General features: G+C 39.9%; 1 protein-coding gene across 7 annotated transcripts in view; it reads right to left on the reverse strand.

Annotated features, from left to right (window-relative positions):
* Window positions 1-15,550, reverse strand: part of Utrn (utrophin) — a 498,374-nt gene that overhangs the window by 148,492 nt on the left and 334,332 nt on the right. For all 7 annotated transcript variants that reach the window (XM_038338349.1, XM_038338350.1, XM_038338351.1 and 4 more), the window contains one exon: window positions 6,130-6,302. In XM_038338349.1, the coding sequence (XP_038194277.1) occupies window positions 6,130-6,302 (173 nt within the window). The remainder of the gene's footprint in view (window positions 1-6,129; window positions 6,303-15,550) is intronic.

Consider the following 15,550-nt stretch of genomic DNA (forward strand, 5'->3'; position numbering starts at 1 on the left):
TCTCTCTCTCTCTCTCTCTCTCTCTCTCTATATATATATATATATATATATACATACATATATATATCTCATATAGAATGAAATCTGTAATTCTGGGTATGTGTAATTTATTTTCAGTTGATTGTGAAGCATACTAATTCTATACTGAGTTACAACAACAACAACAACAACAACAACACAACCTTCACTGATGTAACTAAGAATACACATATTGGGTAACAACATTCCAAACAGATTATTCCTGCTTTCAAAATGGGCATGAACACCCATCAAGAAAAACACAAGTCCTTAAAATTCAGCCACTAAACAGTACCCCAAAGCTATGAGCTGATATAGCTGTCACCCGTGATGTGTGGCTATTGAAACATAAATTCAGGTTCATTAAGATGAATGAGATTTGAATTCAGTTCCTCACTTACACTAGCCACATTTGAGAAGTTCAAGATGCCTCTTATGGCTAATGGGTCATGAAGAAACCAGATTGACAGGACTGCCTGCCTGTCATCGCAGAAAGCCCTGCTGAAGGATATTGTAACAGGGAAAGAGCAGAATCTTGTTCTCTTACATTTAGGCAAAGGAGTCTTTAGTTTTATAATGTGGTTAGCAAAACCAGTTCTTTCAGGTTAAGAATGGAGCTGTAAAATGTCATAACATGCGACATAAAGGAAGACGGCAAAGGGTCATCTGCTCTATGGGCTTTAAAACGGGGCCCCAACCTTTTAAGAGGTTTATAAAAGAAACGAAAGATAGAATTTTATCTTTGAACTCTGATTCCATTAGAGTTGACAACTTCCCTGGCCTTGGAAACCTCTTGTTAGAAGGAATCTATATTAAACATCATTAAGCTGATAAGAGGATATTTAATTAACATAATCTTACATTAAATAAATTTAATTTTTAAATGTAAGTCATGCCATTGAATCTTGAATTTATTAGTAGAATTCCAGTTCGGTTTTACAAGTGATTGCGAAATAGTACCAATATTCTTAGAGTCTATTTTATAAGTGAAATCTTAAGTCTTTGGCTAACTTCTTGTGTACTGACCTGATATATGTGTGTATATGTGTATATAAATTTCTATATGTGTATTGTATTTAAAATGCTAAAGCATATTTAGCCCACTGAAGTTTAGTATTTAAAAATCTTGATCATGGTCATCCAAAAAGACTTTAAAGTAGTATTTAAGATACTTGTTCCAGTGACCACATCATAGTCAATGTAGGTAATATCTATAAAGTAATCAAGAGTAGGTTTGATGCAAGAAATCTTCAATAAACAGCAGATATCATCTTTCTAAAAACAATAAATTAAAGGAAACATTCTCTGACATGGTAATATCAACCTAAATGTGATTCAAAATACAGAATCCACAAATATCTACTTGAAGGAGCAGAGGGGTCATCAATCAAATGGCTTCAGAAAATAATTAAGTCCTCCAAAGAGAGAGAAAAAGAAATTTGAAGGCTAAAGAAAAAGAAGACCTCTGAAGATAGGCATGCCAGTGAATAAAATAAAGAACTATTCAGAATTATAGCACCAATTATAAGTAGACAGTATCAAATTATATATATATAGCAACACAAAGTCAGGGCCAATAGCTCAGTTGGCAAAATACTTGAAATGCAAGCAGGAGAATCCGAGTTCAGATTCTCAGCATCCACATAAAAGGTGGCACTTGCAACACAGCACTGGAGAGGTGGAGGCAGGAGAAGCCCTGGGTCTCCCTGGCACCAGGTTCAAAGAGAGAACCTGCATCAAGAAAAAAAAAAGTAAAAATAAAAAGAATAAAGTGCAGAGGAATAGAGAAAGATACATATATTTGATCCCTGGTTTCCACCTGCAGATGCACCCACCTGAACAGACACACGGTCATGTATGCACACACACAGAAGGAAGAAAAAAAGGAAGGAAAAAAGGAAGGGAGGGAGGGAGGGAGGGAGGGAGGAAGGAAGAAAGGAAAAGAAAGAAAATTAACCCAAGATCAACAGTAAGGGATAGAGAGGGAATTAAAATATAAAATGTTATTTCCAGGTGCTGGTGGCACATGTCTTTAATCCCAGCGCTTGATAGACAAAGGCAGGCAGTTTGAGGTCAGCCTGGTCTACAGAGAAAGTTCCAGGACAGTTGGAGCTACAAAGAGAAATCCTGTTTCAGGAAAAATAAAAATAAAAAATAAAAATAAAAAGCTACCAGTGTGGGTATTTCCACCAAGAATGAGAGCTGAGGGAAGAGGGTAGAAGGAAGTAATATAGTCATGTCAAGGAAACAGAAACCGTAAGGTCCTCTAGATAAGGAGTAAGATGATAAAAGGGAAGAAATAGAGACGCGTTAGCTCCTAGAGGAAAAGTAGACGGCAAGTGATGCTGGACTAGCCTTGGGGAATGGTGTGGACTACCAGTTAACCACTTATCCCTATGTGACAGGGCTTCCTTTGCAAACAGACAGTCTTCTAAGCCCTGGCTGAGACTGATGTTTGTTGTCTATTCCAGTCATAAATATCCGGAGTATGTATTCCCACTGGCTTCCAGGCAAGGAAAATGGAGGAGATTAACCTCTATTAAAGACCATTTCAAGCAACGTAAGCAATTAAGAGAAAAGGCAATTTTCAATAAATTACAGGGAAGAGTAGTGGCCGAATCTCCAGAAATATTAAAGACATCAGAGAGTTTGATGCCAACAGAAGGCAATGTGAGGACAAGGCTGGACTCCCAAGGCTGGAGAGAAATCACCTGAGGAGTGACCTGACCAGCAATCCCGCCCACATCATTAGCATGTATAATGAAGTGAGGGGAACTAAAAATAGAGTATCAGAGAGGAATTTTTCTTCCCAACAGACCATCAGAGAGTTTTTCCCTCACTCTCACATGTAGAGTGCCTCACTTCGAAAGCCACCTTGAGCAGTGACTGCTGGGGATTCTGCATCATTCTAGGGTTGAGTTAGCAATCTAAACTCTAAGCCATCTCCTTTCTCCTGGCTTCTGTCAGCCATTCCCATGGGATTACAGTTCTCAAGGAGGCCAGCTGAATCCACTTTTCTTTCACCTTTGTTCAGAATCCAGCCAGAAAATGAAAGGGGTTTGGGAAGAGAGAAGTTTCTGTGTCTTCTGAATTAACTAGTGCCAAACAAAATAGTAACCAATAATAATAATAAAAATGGGCCACTTTGAAGGAATTAAATGAGACATGCGTGGCAGCCCTATTAAAGAAACTACTCTAAATTTACATACAAGGAAATTGAGGCACACACATGGGTTAAGAACTTGCTCACTGTAGCATAACTGTTGCATGGCAATATCAGTGTTTGAGGACATTGTCCCTCCAAAGTTTAGTGCTCCCCAAAACTATTCTGTTCTGTTCTTTCTAAGCTGAGTTTCCCACATGAAGGAATGCCCAATACTGAGAAATAATAAACCCATTTATCTCATATAAATATGTAAATGATGTGCATTTTCTTTTTAAATATTTGAATATAAAAATTAAAAATTATTTTATCTTTAATTATACATATCAAATATGGGAAATATAAGTGAGTCAATATAGATGTAAACCTAGCATCTATACAGCATAAGCAAAGACCTCCTTCTCTAGCACAAACAAACAGAATACCCAGCTGATGGAGACAGAATTTCCACCTGTATCTATATAGAGAGGAACCGACAGCATGCCACATCTCAACCATCTTAAGATATAGAACAATTGCATTTTTTAATGATTTATTTTTATTTTATATGTATTGTTGTTTTGCCTGCCTGCATGTCTGTGTAAGGGTGTCAGATCCCCTGGAACTGGAACTACAGACAGTTGTGAGCTGCACTGTGGGTATTGTGAATTGAACCCAGGTCCTCTGGAAGAGCAGCCAGTGCTCTGAACCACTGAGCCATCTCTCCAGCCCCCAGGACTGTATGTTACAGGACATGCTACCTTAATTCTAAAGAAAATCATTCATAAGAATGGAAGATTTCTGTTCTCTGGCAGTTGCTGCATACGTTTCCAACTTAAGCAGATCCACTCACCAACCTTGCATATGAAAAATAGCCTAGAATTTACCATTACCAAGGTCTACAGAGACTATGAAACTATCAAATCAATCTACTTACTCTTCCTGACAATCAAGTATGTTAGATACTTATCATACAATTTGGCAAAGTTCAGATGGGTGAAGTAATTTGTCCAAGATCAGAAAATAAACAGTAAAGTGCGAGAATGAGTTTGGTTTTAGGGTTAGGCATATCGTATCAACACATGACACAAGCAAACCCAAGACTTTCCACCAACATTCCTCCTTTGAATTATCACTCGCACTAATATGGCATTCTGTCAGTATCCTTTAACTTATTGCCAGTTAGAAACTCTAGCATCTACTGAATATGACCGTAAATCTGCTTGAATTCCAATAGGGCACCACTCCGTTACTCTGGGTGGTTTGCCAACGGTGCCCCCCTCTTCAGACTTCTGATCCTAAGGTTCATACTTAGTGAATTTTACTCTCACCCAAAGCAAACATGAATCATCGTTTTCCATTTTAGTGTCCACGAGAGGCATTTAATCTCAATAAATACATCTTCAAATCGGACATAAAAACTTGATGAAGCAAAATAAGTTCAATACCAAGAGTTAAAAATATCTACGTTCACGGTGCAGTGGGGACGCACGCCTTCAATCCCAAAACTCACAAGGCAGAGACAGGTAGACCTCTGTGAGTTTGAGGCCAGCGTGGTCTACAAAGTGAGTTCCAGGACAGAGGGGTGTGACACAGAGAAACACTGTCCGAAAAACCAAAAGAAAAAAAATCTGCATTCAAACTCTAGCTTTTATCTTATTAATTCAATCGTTATAGTTAATAAATTTCTCTTTTCTTGTATAAAATCTCTAACGATCCACTTTACCAGGATTCTTTGTGAAGAACACTCATGTGTCACTTAACAACGGGGACACCTGAGAATTCATAAGATCTCTACAGCATAAATTAAGTAATATGATTGTGTGAGACTGACTACTGTACACAGTACATGGCTACTAAATAAAGTAATTGTTCTAAATGGGCATGATGGCACTTGTCCGTGTTCTTAGCACTCTGTGGATGAAGGGTAAAGAAGAGGTAAAGGCCCGGGCCTAAGGAGAGCATTCACAAGTTAGGAACATCTACTGCTGCTCTTACAGAGAACCCAGGTTGGTTCCCAGTATCTACACAGCAGCTCACAGTTGCCTATAATTCTAGTTCTAGGGATCACAGTGCTCTCTTCTGCCCCAGGCTCTGCTACACACATGGTGCACATATATTTACAAAGGTCATCTACGTGCACATAATAAAAATAAAGGTTTTCTGTTTTGCCTTTTTTTTTTGGAGAAAGTTTTAAAAGCCAACCTTGGCTACATAACAAACTCAAGATCAGCCTGGGCTATAGGACAACTTATCTTTAAAAAGTGTATGCCTTTAATTCCAGCACTTGAGAAGCAAGGGCAAGCAGATTTCTATGAGTTCAACACCAATCTGGTTTTTAAGTGAGTTCTAGGTCAGCCAGTGCTACATAGTGAAACCCTGTCTCAAATAGATAGATAAAAAGGTAGATTGGTAGGTAGGTAGATGATAGATAGATAGATAGATAGATAGATAGATGATAGATAGATGATAGATAGATAGATAGATAGATAGATAGATAGATAGATGATTGATAGATAGATAGATAGCAATGGCTCTAACAATCTGGATACAGTATTAAGTAAACACTTGGCAAATAGCAGGTGTCAGAGACATCATCTTAATTGTTGTAAGATTTACAACATGAATATCTGTGAATAGCTTGGTACAAATAGCAGAGTGCAAGGAGTATAAATGAGGCAAAAACTTCTATTTACTTATTTATCCTTTTGGCAGTACTGAGGATTGAACCCAAGACCCTACCCAAGGTAAGTGCTCTACTGCTTACTAGATCTTCAGTCCCAACTTACAAGAAAATGGACATTGGATTTTAATCTTACACAAATTCTGATATAGTTGCATTGGAGATAGATGGTCCTTTTTCTTTCTAATACACACACAGACACACAGAGACAAACACACATGACACACAGACTCATATAAACAAACACACACGCGTTTCATTTTATTCTGATATTGAGTATTCTGACCTGATGCTAGCAGATTTTGCTTTCAAATCATTCCATCTCTGGTTCATGTCATCCAGTCGGTGCTGAAGCATTGTCGCCTCCTCAGAATTCCCCAGCGCTTTCACCATCTTCTGCCTGTTTCCATCGATGCTTTTAAATATGTCATTATGGGCATCAATTTCGGCCTGGATGTCCTAAAGAGAAAAGCAAAGAGACAATACAAACGCTAAAGGTCACTGACACATGCCATGGGATTTCTGGAAAGTTACTTTTGTATTTGTTGAAGAGTTGTTTTCAATAGAAATACTTCATTTCACCATCTGTAATATATAACAAAACCAAGTGTTCCCACAGTTCCGGCATGGAAAATAACAGCCTTTAAATCTTCAATACATTGATTCCCCATGTCCTAAAAGTGGAATTTATAATAATCTACATTTTATGTATCAGCCTACTTGATGTCAGTATTTTAGGATGAGTGGGCAGTTTTTGAGGTTTTATAACTATTATTATAAATCACTTAATTTTGCTTAAAATTCATGTGATTATTTTTCTACACTTTACACATCCCATACCATCTAATCTTGGATGTTATCCACATTTTCACAAACCTGCTTTCCCTAGGCCTGCCCTTTCAATAAGATACAATTTTTTCTAAAACTTCTGAAAAATATTAATGTATATATTTATTGTCATTAAGAAATCATAAAGGGAAAATCATTTTTCTTCTATTAAACAGGAAGGTAGCTTACTTGATGGGAAGACAAATAAGGTGAAAATTAACAAAATTTCTTATAGAAAGTAAGGACCATGGCAATTTACATCTAAAGCTGGAAACTATTATCAAAGTATCTATCTTAAGAATATTAATGCATAAATACATTAAAAATTGTTTGCTTTAAAGTGAAAACTATATAAGTGGTAACAAGCAATTGAGTTTGAAATCCAAATTAAATGTTGTCTGCTTAATTGTTAAAGATGATTTTCCAATTATCATATATACTTGCATATAAGAAAACAGAAATACATTAAAAGACTGAAAAAAAATAAAATAATATAATCTTTATCTAAGGAAGTTGTAGAAAAATCTAGGTTTTCTTCTGTGTGTATGTCTCTGAATTTTGAACAGTTTCTACATACCCTAAACAACACTTTTAGTAAGAGACTAAGAATATAATAATAAGCAATAATCACTGAGAATGAACAAATGTTTATTAAATTACCAACAGAAAACAGACACCAGAGGGGGCCTGACAGGGGTGGTCCTCCTCTCCATAATTCATCCTGTAGATTAAGTATTGTATGAGAGCAATAGGAAATGAGTCGCGATTGAGAAGAGGCGCGTGCACTGTTCGACACCACAGTTCCCTGCTCTTCCCAGCTGGTCTTCCTTTCTGAGCCTATTACAATGCTCTGGGCTTTTCTGCCTCCCATCCCCAATGAGAGATTGGAACTTTACTCCTAAACGTGACAGTATGAAGAGATGAAGCCTTGGTTGGATAGATGGTCCGGTCATAAGGTAGCTAGCATTTTTCTGACAGGATTAACATCCTTATGAAATAGAGCCCATCCCCCAAAGGCTGCCTTGCCTTTCCTACTCTGAGAGGACATATTGTGAAGGCATCATCCCTGAGTCAGAAAGCAGGTTCTCATCAGACACCAAATCTGTGGTTGTCTGATATGAACTTCCCTATCTTCAGCATAGAAGAAAGAAATAAGCTCCACTCTTCACGGTCTAACTGCTTCAGAGCTCAAATTGAGAGGGCCTCCATCTTCCTGAGACTCTCCAATTCTCAATGAGCATGGGAAAAGGCAAATAAATGGTTCATTGACTATTTAGGATCATCTATCTAGCAAATATGAGGCCAGTCTGAATTACCTTCCTGAGACCGTCTTTTTCCCCCCTTCTCACTACTTGAATCATAAAATCCACATTGAGCATCACATACATATCATAGAGAGATCTGTATATAAAACTTAGAAGACTAGTTTTGCAATGCTGTAGACCTCTATCATCACCATATTTCTCAAGAGACTCCCTGGCACCATCAGCAAGGCCTCTCTTTGCTTTCCATTGCCATGGGAACTTGGCCCCAACATCCACTGCACAGGTTCCTAAGCATCAGTGGACCACACCTAGACTCACAACACAGCCTCAAGCCACAACATCCTGACAAAGACCTGGCTCCCAACTACTGCTTCCCTTCATATTCAAGAGACACAGAAAGACAGACAGACAACAGCATACAGGAAAACTTGAGTATGGTTCACCAGGGCACTTGGGTACAGCAAGTGTGAAGCAAATGGCTTACAGTCACGGCAGATGATGTGTTTCCTGATTCAGCAAAGATGGTGAATGGGATAAAACAGCAAGGCAGCAGAGAACGGGTTCAGCCAATAAAGACACATGGCCCTGAAATCTCTGAGGGAGAGCACTAAAGCGATGTTCATGCTGGAATAAAGCTCTCAGTGTGCAGAGAACCCTCCCATTCATGACCAAGATCAATGGAAAGAAAAATCAACAACCAGAAAGTGAGCAAAACAAAAGAAATCAGCATCCATGATTTTGTTTTAGTGACTATTTGATGGCATATTCTTCCAAAATGCCCAGAATGCTTTTTTAAAATAATATTATGTTTCTTCCGAATCTTTCACAGCCTCTGTTACACAGAGTAAGACTAACATAAAACAAAATAGATAATATGAAGACAAATGTCATAAACAAATAATCATACATTTCTTCCATCTAAACCCATCTTGACAGATTGGCAAATTAGCCATAGTAATTCCAGAAGCAAGTAGGTAATGGCCTGGAAGGCAAAGAAGTAAACAGTTAGTTCAATTTCCTCACTTAACAGTCTTGGATATGAGAAACGTGAAATCATTTAGAAGCCTGTGCAGTAGAGACCTGTCTAAGCTCTCACTGGAAATTCAGAATTAAATGAAGTTAATGAATCATGCTCCTTGGTAGATAGCTGTGCAGTAGTGCGACATGTCTAACATCAAGATGGCATCATGGACCACTGTGAGGGCACAACCCTCAGGCCGCATAAAATGCTAAAATACATGAGAGTTCCTTAAAGGAAGCTTTACACCGGTCGCCCATGTGGGAAGATGGGCCCTACTAACGCTTGCCTCTTTCACCCTGCGAGCACTTCAGAAGGTTAAAGAGCACTAAATGGTTACTGATAATTAGCAAGGGACTGTAATCCATCTAGAAGCACAAAGCAATTCTCTTTCAGGCTCTTAGCATGAGTCAGTCATGTGCACACTGGGCCCAGAGCAATCGTCAAGTAGTTTAACCAATATCTCCAAGCGGGGCAGAGGAATGTCTTAAGGATGCACGTAAATGGCCTAGGCATAATGTGAAGGGTTGGGAAGGAGGAAGAGCTCGGAAAAGAGGATGACTACTTTTCATCTGACTGAACCACCAACAATTGCTTAAGATGCAAACTCCATCAGAGCTCTCCAGAACAAGGCTTCAAAGGCTAGGCAAGGCCTTCTGATTAGTGAGCAGTGCTTCTGTGAAGAGCACCCACTACCTAGGTCCAATAAACAGCATAAAGAAAGGTATATATTTATTCTGTTTTATACTTACTTTGATTTTGATATCTTAATAGCAGTTTTCCCCTTAACTAAACATTCCCTTTAATAGAGATATCAACAAAAATATTATAATGGATAGCACACACACACACACACACACACACAGATTTATTTGTGTTGTTGCTTCTGTTTTGCTTTTAAGACAAGGTGTCACTATGTATCTTACACACACACACACACACACACACACACACACACACACAAATTTGTTTGTGTTGTTGTTTCTGTTTTTGCTTTTGAGACAGGGTATCACTGTCTCTCTTAGGCTGAGCCTCCCACCCAACCTTCCAAACACTAAGTTCACAAACACAGGCCACCATGCCCAGATACATTTTGTTTTCTATGTCTTATGAACAATAGCAGCCTGATGGTGGAGGTAAAAAATGTTCCTTTAGATTAGCCCAGCAGAAAGGTGTGGACATTCTAACAGCAGATGATACCACCAGCCAACTGCAGCAGCTAGACCACTGCTAGACTAGATGCATCCTCTTTGAGACCAGATGATACAACTTTATGTTTCCATGGTTTATTTCTCTACCCTTACATGGCTTGCACAATGTTTCCTCGGAGAAGTGTGAATCCCTCTCCTGAAGGTGGAGAAGTGAGGTTAGCAATTGCTTCCCTAGCCTGCCCCAAAGGTTGGGCTAAATAAAGCAACTCATCGGTGGGAAATAAATCCAGCGAGCCTTTTAAAGATCACCCTGGATCTGAGAAACAGTGAAGATAAAGTGAAAGAAATGTGGGAGGATTATCACCGGAGTCTCTGGTTTTAAAGATGAGATTCACAACTTGAAAAAAATCCCAACATTTTTTTCAAATAAAAATAAATAAATCAAGTCAAAGGGTGTTTTCACAGGTTGCAAGTTGTAATAAGTTATCCAATTACTTATTGGTTTCAATGACTCTATTAATTATGCTTCATACTACATTTTCTTCCAATGACTAGTCTTACAACTTTCAATCTAGCTAGCTATTGCATCATATTTTAGTCAACACTGGAATCTCATTTTGACAGTCAGGCAGACAATAACCTTTTCAAATTAAGAAGTCAAGGTCAATAATGTTCTTCTCCGATTGTTTGTGATGTAAATGCACGTAAGATAATGGGGTAGAAAAACCTTTGTTCTAGTTTGCCTTTGTATTACATTGTCAAGACACCCACTAAAACCAACTTGGGGAGGAAAGGATTTCTTTCAGTTTACAACTCCCAGGTCACAATCTGTCACTGAGAAAAGTCAGAGCCAGAACCTGGAGGTGGGAACTGAAGCAGAAACCCCTGAGAAACACTGCTTACTGTCTTGTTCCTCCTGGCTTGCTTGTGAACCAAGCTTGGAAAATGCTCCCCCAATAGACTTATGTATTTCAAACCGACTGGAGCAGTTCTGAAATGCTGTGGAGACTTTAGGAGGTAGGGTCTAACTGGAGGATGTACGTTGCTAGGTGACAGGCTTGAGCATTATAACTGATTCATCTATGAGCAAACCACCCTAGCTAGCTCCCACGAGCAGGGACGGAAACACTCTGACTGCCATGCCTTTTCCAACATGATAGATCGCTGCCTGTGAACTGAGGTTCTCTTACAGCTCTTAAAATATTAGCATCATGCTTAAGGAGGTAAAAGGCATAAAGGTGCATTACATGTTTGTGACTGCATTGTCACTATGAAGAGTACCTTCCTTTAAAATCTCACCAAAAGAAAGCTACTATCCAGACACAAGGTAAGGGACCCTCAAAGGAAACTATAATCAAGCATATTGTATCATATGCTCCAAAACTGTGATAGGAGATTTTGAATACCCAAACAGCAACAAATGATAAATGATAAATGTTTCAGATGATGGATGGCTTAAAGAGCCTAAGTTAATCATGACATAATATATAAATGTAGCAACATGTCACACTCTGCCCCATAAAGATGTATGATTATCATCCGTCAATTAAAAACAAAATCAAAATCCTTAGAATAACCATTATCATTAATCATCTAATTGCAGGGCTATAAAAATTAATAAAAGTGACAGCCATTTAAAACATCACTGTGCCAAAACTGCCCATTACTCGATCCTTTGTATGATGAAGGGACAGAAACAAATACAGCACACAATGCAAGTGGCTCCAGTAGGACAGCATGTCACTAAAGCCATGATGCTCCCTTTATGAAGTATGCGCAAGGGAAACACTGATGCCTGTCTATAACTTTGGGATTGCTGGGCAGTCACCCATGCGCACAGCTGTGTGTGGTTTAAGGCTACAGGGAGACATGCTTGTTGGCAGGTTCATCTTGTAAGGTCCTTCTCCTCTGGTAAGACGTTCCACCCCTTACCAGATTTTGCATATCCAAATAGTATAGTTCCCTGATCTTTGGTGAGCATCCCAATGTGTAACTTATACTTCCTGCCTCCTGGATCACCAGGGACTCATAACATTGTGGTTCTAGGACACAGGAGTCCCAAGTGCCATCTGCCCAGCCTGCAGGAAACCACAATCCTGGAACACATCTTGGGAGCAGATATTCCATCATTTGCCTGATTCAATTATGGATGAAAACAACAAAAACATTGGACTTTTATAGGAATAATGTGACTTTCTGTTCATCTCCACAGTCTGCTTCTTCAAAGGCAGGTATAAGGTTTGCTTTAATCCCACTCAGGAATCTTTATTATCTCACAAATTTATCTCTCATTTTTAGCCAGCACTGGCCTCAGTTGCTGAACATACCAAGATGTGCGTCCACTATCCCAATATTGGTTCTTAGTTTCCTTAAAGTCAGAAATAGCTTCAAAGCCGGGCGGTGGTGGCGCACGCCTTTAATCCCAGCACTCATGAGGCAGAGGCAGGCGGATCTCTGAGTTCGAGGCCAGCCTGGTCTACAAGAGCTAGTTCCAGGACAGGCTCTAGAAACTACAGGGAAACCGTGTCTCGAAAAACCAAAAAAAAAAAAAAAAAAAAAAAAAAAAAAGCCATAGAGCAAAATCGGCATTTGGTTGTGATACGTACCACAGATTGGAAAGTTAGGAAGGGTGGCGACACTAAGACAAGTGTTCCGTCTAGAAGCAGATCGCTGATCTGATGAAGAGAGAACTAAGGGGACTGAAAGTAAAGAGAGCCCCCAATGCACACGGTAGGTGAGTTTCTGTATTCCACAGAATAAAGAGAGTCCCCCAATGCACACAGTAGGTGAGCTTCTGTATTCCATAGAATAGAGTCCCCCCAATGCACACAGTAGGTGAGCTTCTGTATTCCATGGAATAGAGTCCCCCCAATGCACACAGTAGGTATTCTATGGACTAAAGAGAAGCCACCAAAGCAACGCACAGAATAAAGGGAGTTGGGTTCACCCACTGCACATGACAGAATCAGCACCCGGGCTTTCCAATTGCAGTAGTCCAGACTTTTCCATAAAAATGCAGCGCTGCTTTCTGAGTTGGAGAAAGGGAGGAAGCTGAATCTGAGAGGTGTGAAGCGGTGAAACCTTTCCAGAATTCAGTTTTCCTGGCAATGACTTCATGGAACATAAGCTCAATATATGAAACAGCTTTGTGAAAACACACAAAGGATTTTTTTTAAAGGCGTGAGTTGGAAAAATGCACATTTGTGGATGATGACTTCCTACTGGTGAAACACACAAAAGTGTTTCTTTCACTGGGTCTTTTACTTTGGTCCATCACAAAAGCAAGCAGGTACAAATGTCATACTCAACGGAAGCAGGACCGTTTCTTTGAAAACGATCTCTCGAGAAAAACTTCAAATCAAGTCTTTAACAGACACACGCCTCCTTTTACTGTCGGGCCAACTACTAAAGTAAAAATAGGATTAAGACACATTCAGATACTAAAGTTTTGGGGTTGAAAGAGAAAGCCTACCAACACCAGAATGTCTCACTCTACCCATTAAGTGGCCCAGAGGCTTAAGAAAGTAGGTTGCTCACCTCAGTTATCTGATCTAAGTTTAAAGACTAACAGCAGCAATTACAACTCAAAAGTTCAGCTATTATGGCATAATTACTGCGGGGGGTGGGTGGGTGGCAAGCATGGATTATTCATGTCACATATGCCCTACACCTTTTTAAGATGAAAGAGACAAATCTACAGAAAACGAGCTAACAGACCTCTTTATGGTCATATAACTTGTCACCTGCTGTTTCCAGCTGCCAGAAGGATGAGATTCTTTCCTTTCCAGGCCCCTTCGAAATGGTGAGCAAGCCCACTGCGAACCAGCCCTTGCTCTCCAGAATTCAGATGTTTAACAACTATAAAAACAATAGGTCAAAGTTGGCCCCATGTTACAATCGAAAAACCCACTACTAGAGTTGGGGTGCAAGGAGAGTCAGGGAGCACCCTCCAAGAAGGGCTAACTTCTTTGTCCATACTTCTGATGTTCTTCCCCCCATTGTTGGGAGGCCAGGGTGGCTGTAATTGTCCAGAAAAATATCCAGCACCAACTTAAGTGGTATTGCTTTTGAATCTTTCTTTTCTGGCTATTGTAATTCCTAAGAAAAAGCTTATTAATTCTATGAATGATTCAATATAGTCTTGTTTATATCTGTACTTTCAGTGAAGGAGGGGAAATCCAGAGCACATATTTAACAGTTGACAAACAGTTCATCTGTGTGGGTAGGGATAAACTGCTCGGCCTTTTTCTTTCCTTTCTTTCCTCACTTCTTTAAGGAGCAGAGACTGGAGCAAGCCTGGCACTCAGGAAGCTGCTAACTGGCATGGGAAGGTTTCTGCATTGTTTAATTCTAAAAGTGAGGAGGTAGCTTTTTTGCAGGGTAAGCTCCACCCTGGGGTGTGCCAAAAAGCCTGTGGGGGGGGGGAGGAAGAATGCCAAATGAAAAACTTCTGACCCAAGCCTTAAAGCCTATCCACTTTAAAAACGGACAGTTTGAAAGAAAAACCTGACAGCAGATCTGCCATCATTGTCACTGGCCAGCTTCTGGGGCTCAGAACTGGTCCTCAGACAGGGCTGCAAGGGCAGGCTCAGCAGCAGCAGCCTAAGAGATAAACAGACCCCAGGGGCATGGAAAACAGGACACAGGCCTGATGAAGTCAGGCTTTGGCACCCAAACCCAGTGTTTGTTGCTGGCTTTGGCTATTGTTTTGTTTTCTCCCCCAAATAAATTGCAATTAAGTTATCAGCTGACTTGACTATAAGCCATCCCTTCTGATGTGGAATGTTAGGGCTGACAAGCCTCAGAATTCACCCTGGCCAAGGGAAAGAACTGTGTTCCTGAAAACCTAATCTCACAGAAGCTATTAAAATTAAAAAAAAAATGCTTTAGAAGTTAACACTAAACAATCAATCCAGGAGGAGGAGAAGGAGGAGGAGAAGAAAAGAAGAAGGAGAAGAAAAGAGAAAGGAAGAAGAAAGAAGAGAGAAGAAATAGGGAAGGAAAAAGTGCATTGGTGAAGTTTGCTTTCTGCATACCTTTTCAAATTTTGTCAACAATTCCCGTAAGCCGAAGTTCAGACCAATCATCGTCCGGGAGCCCTTGAAGCCTACATCCTCCTGGCAAACTTCCTTCAGACAACAGCGTCCAACTTCTAAAACCCGTGTCTTTTCTAGCTATACTTTCAAATCCTTTGTAAAATCCTTTACAATCCTTGCCCTTGAGCGGTGGCTCATGAGCATCAGCAGCTTGCGCTGGGACATTTTAGCCACCCGACCTTGGGTCCGCTTTTTTTCACGGACTTCGGAGCTCGGAAGGCAGAGACCTGCTTCTGTGTTTTCTTGTAGCTGTGTTCCAGGAGGCTGGCATGGTCTCCTCTTTGCCCTGAGACACCCAGGGTCTCTTTCTGCTCACCTCACTAATGACCTGCAGACCACCACTGTTCCC

The sequence above is a fragment of the Arvicola amphibius genome, chromosome 8 (genome assembly GCF_903992535.2).
Source record: "Arvicola amphibius chromosome 8, mArvAmp1.2, whole genome shotgun sequence".
Taxonomy (NCBI): domain Eukaryota; kingdom Metazoa; phylum Chordata; class Mammalia; order Rodentia; family Cricetidae; genus Arvicola; species Arvicola amphibius.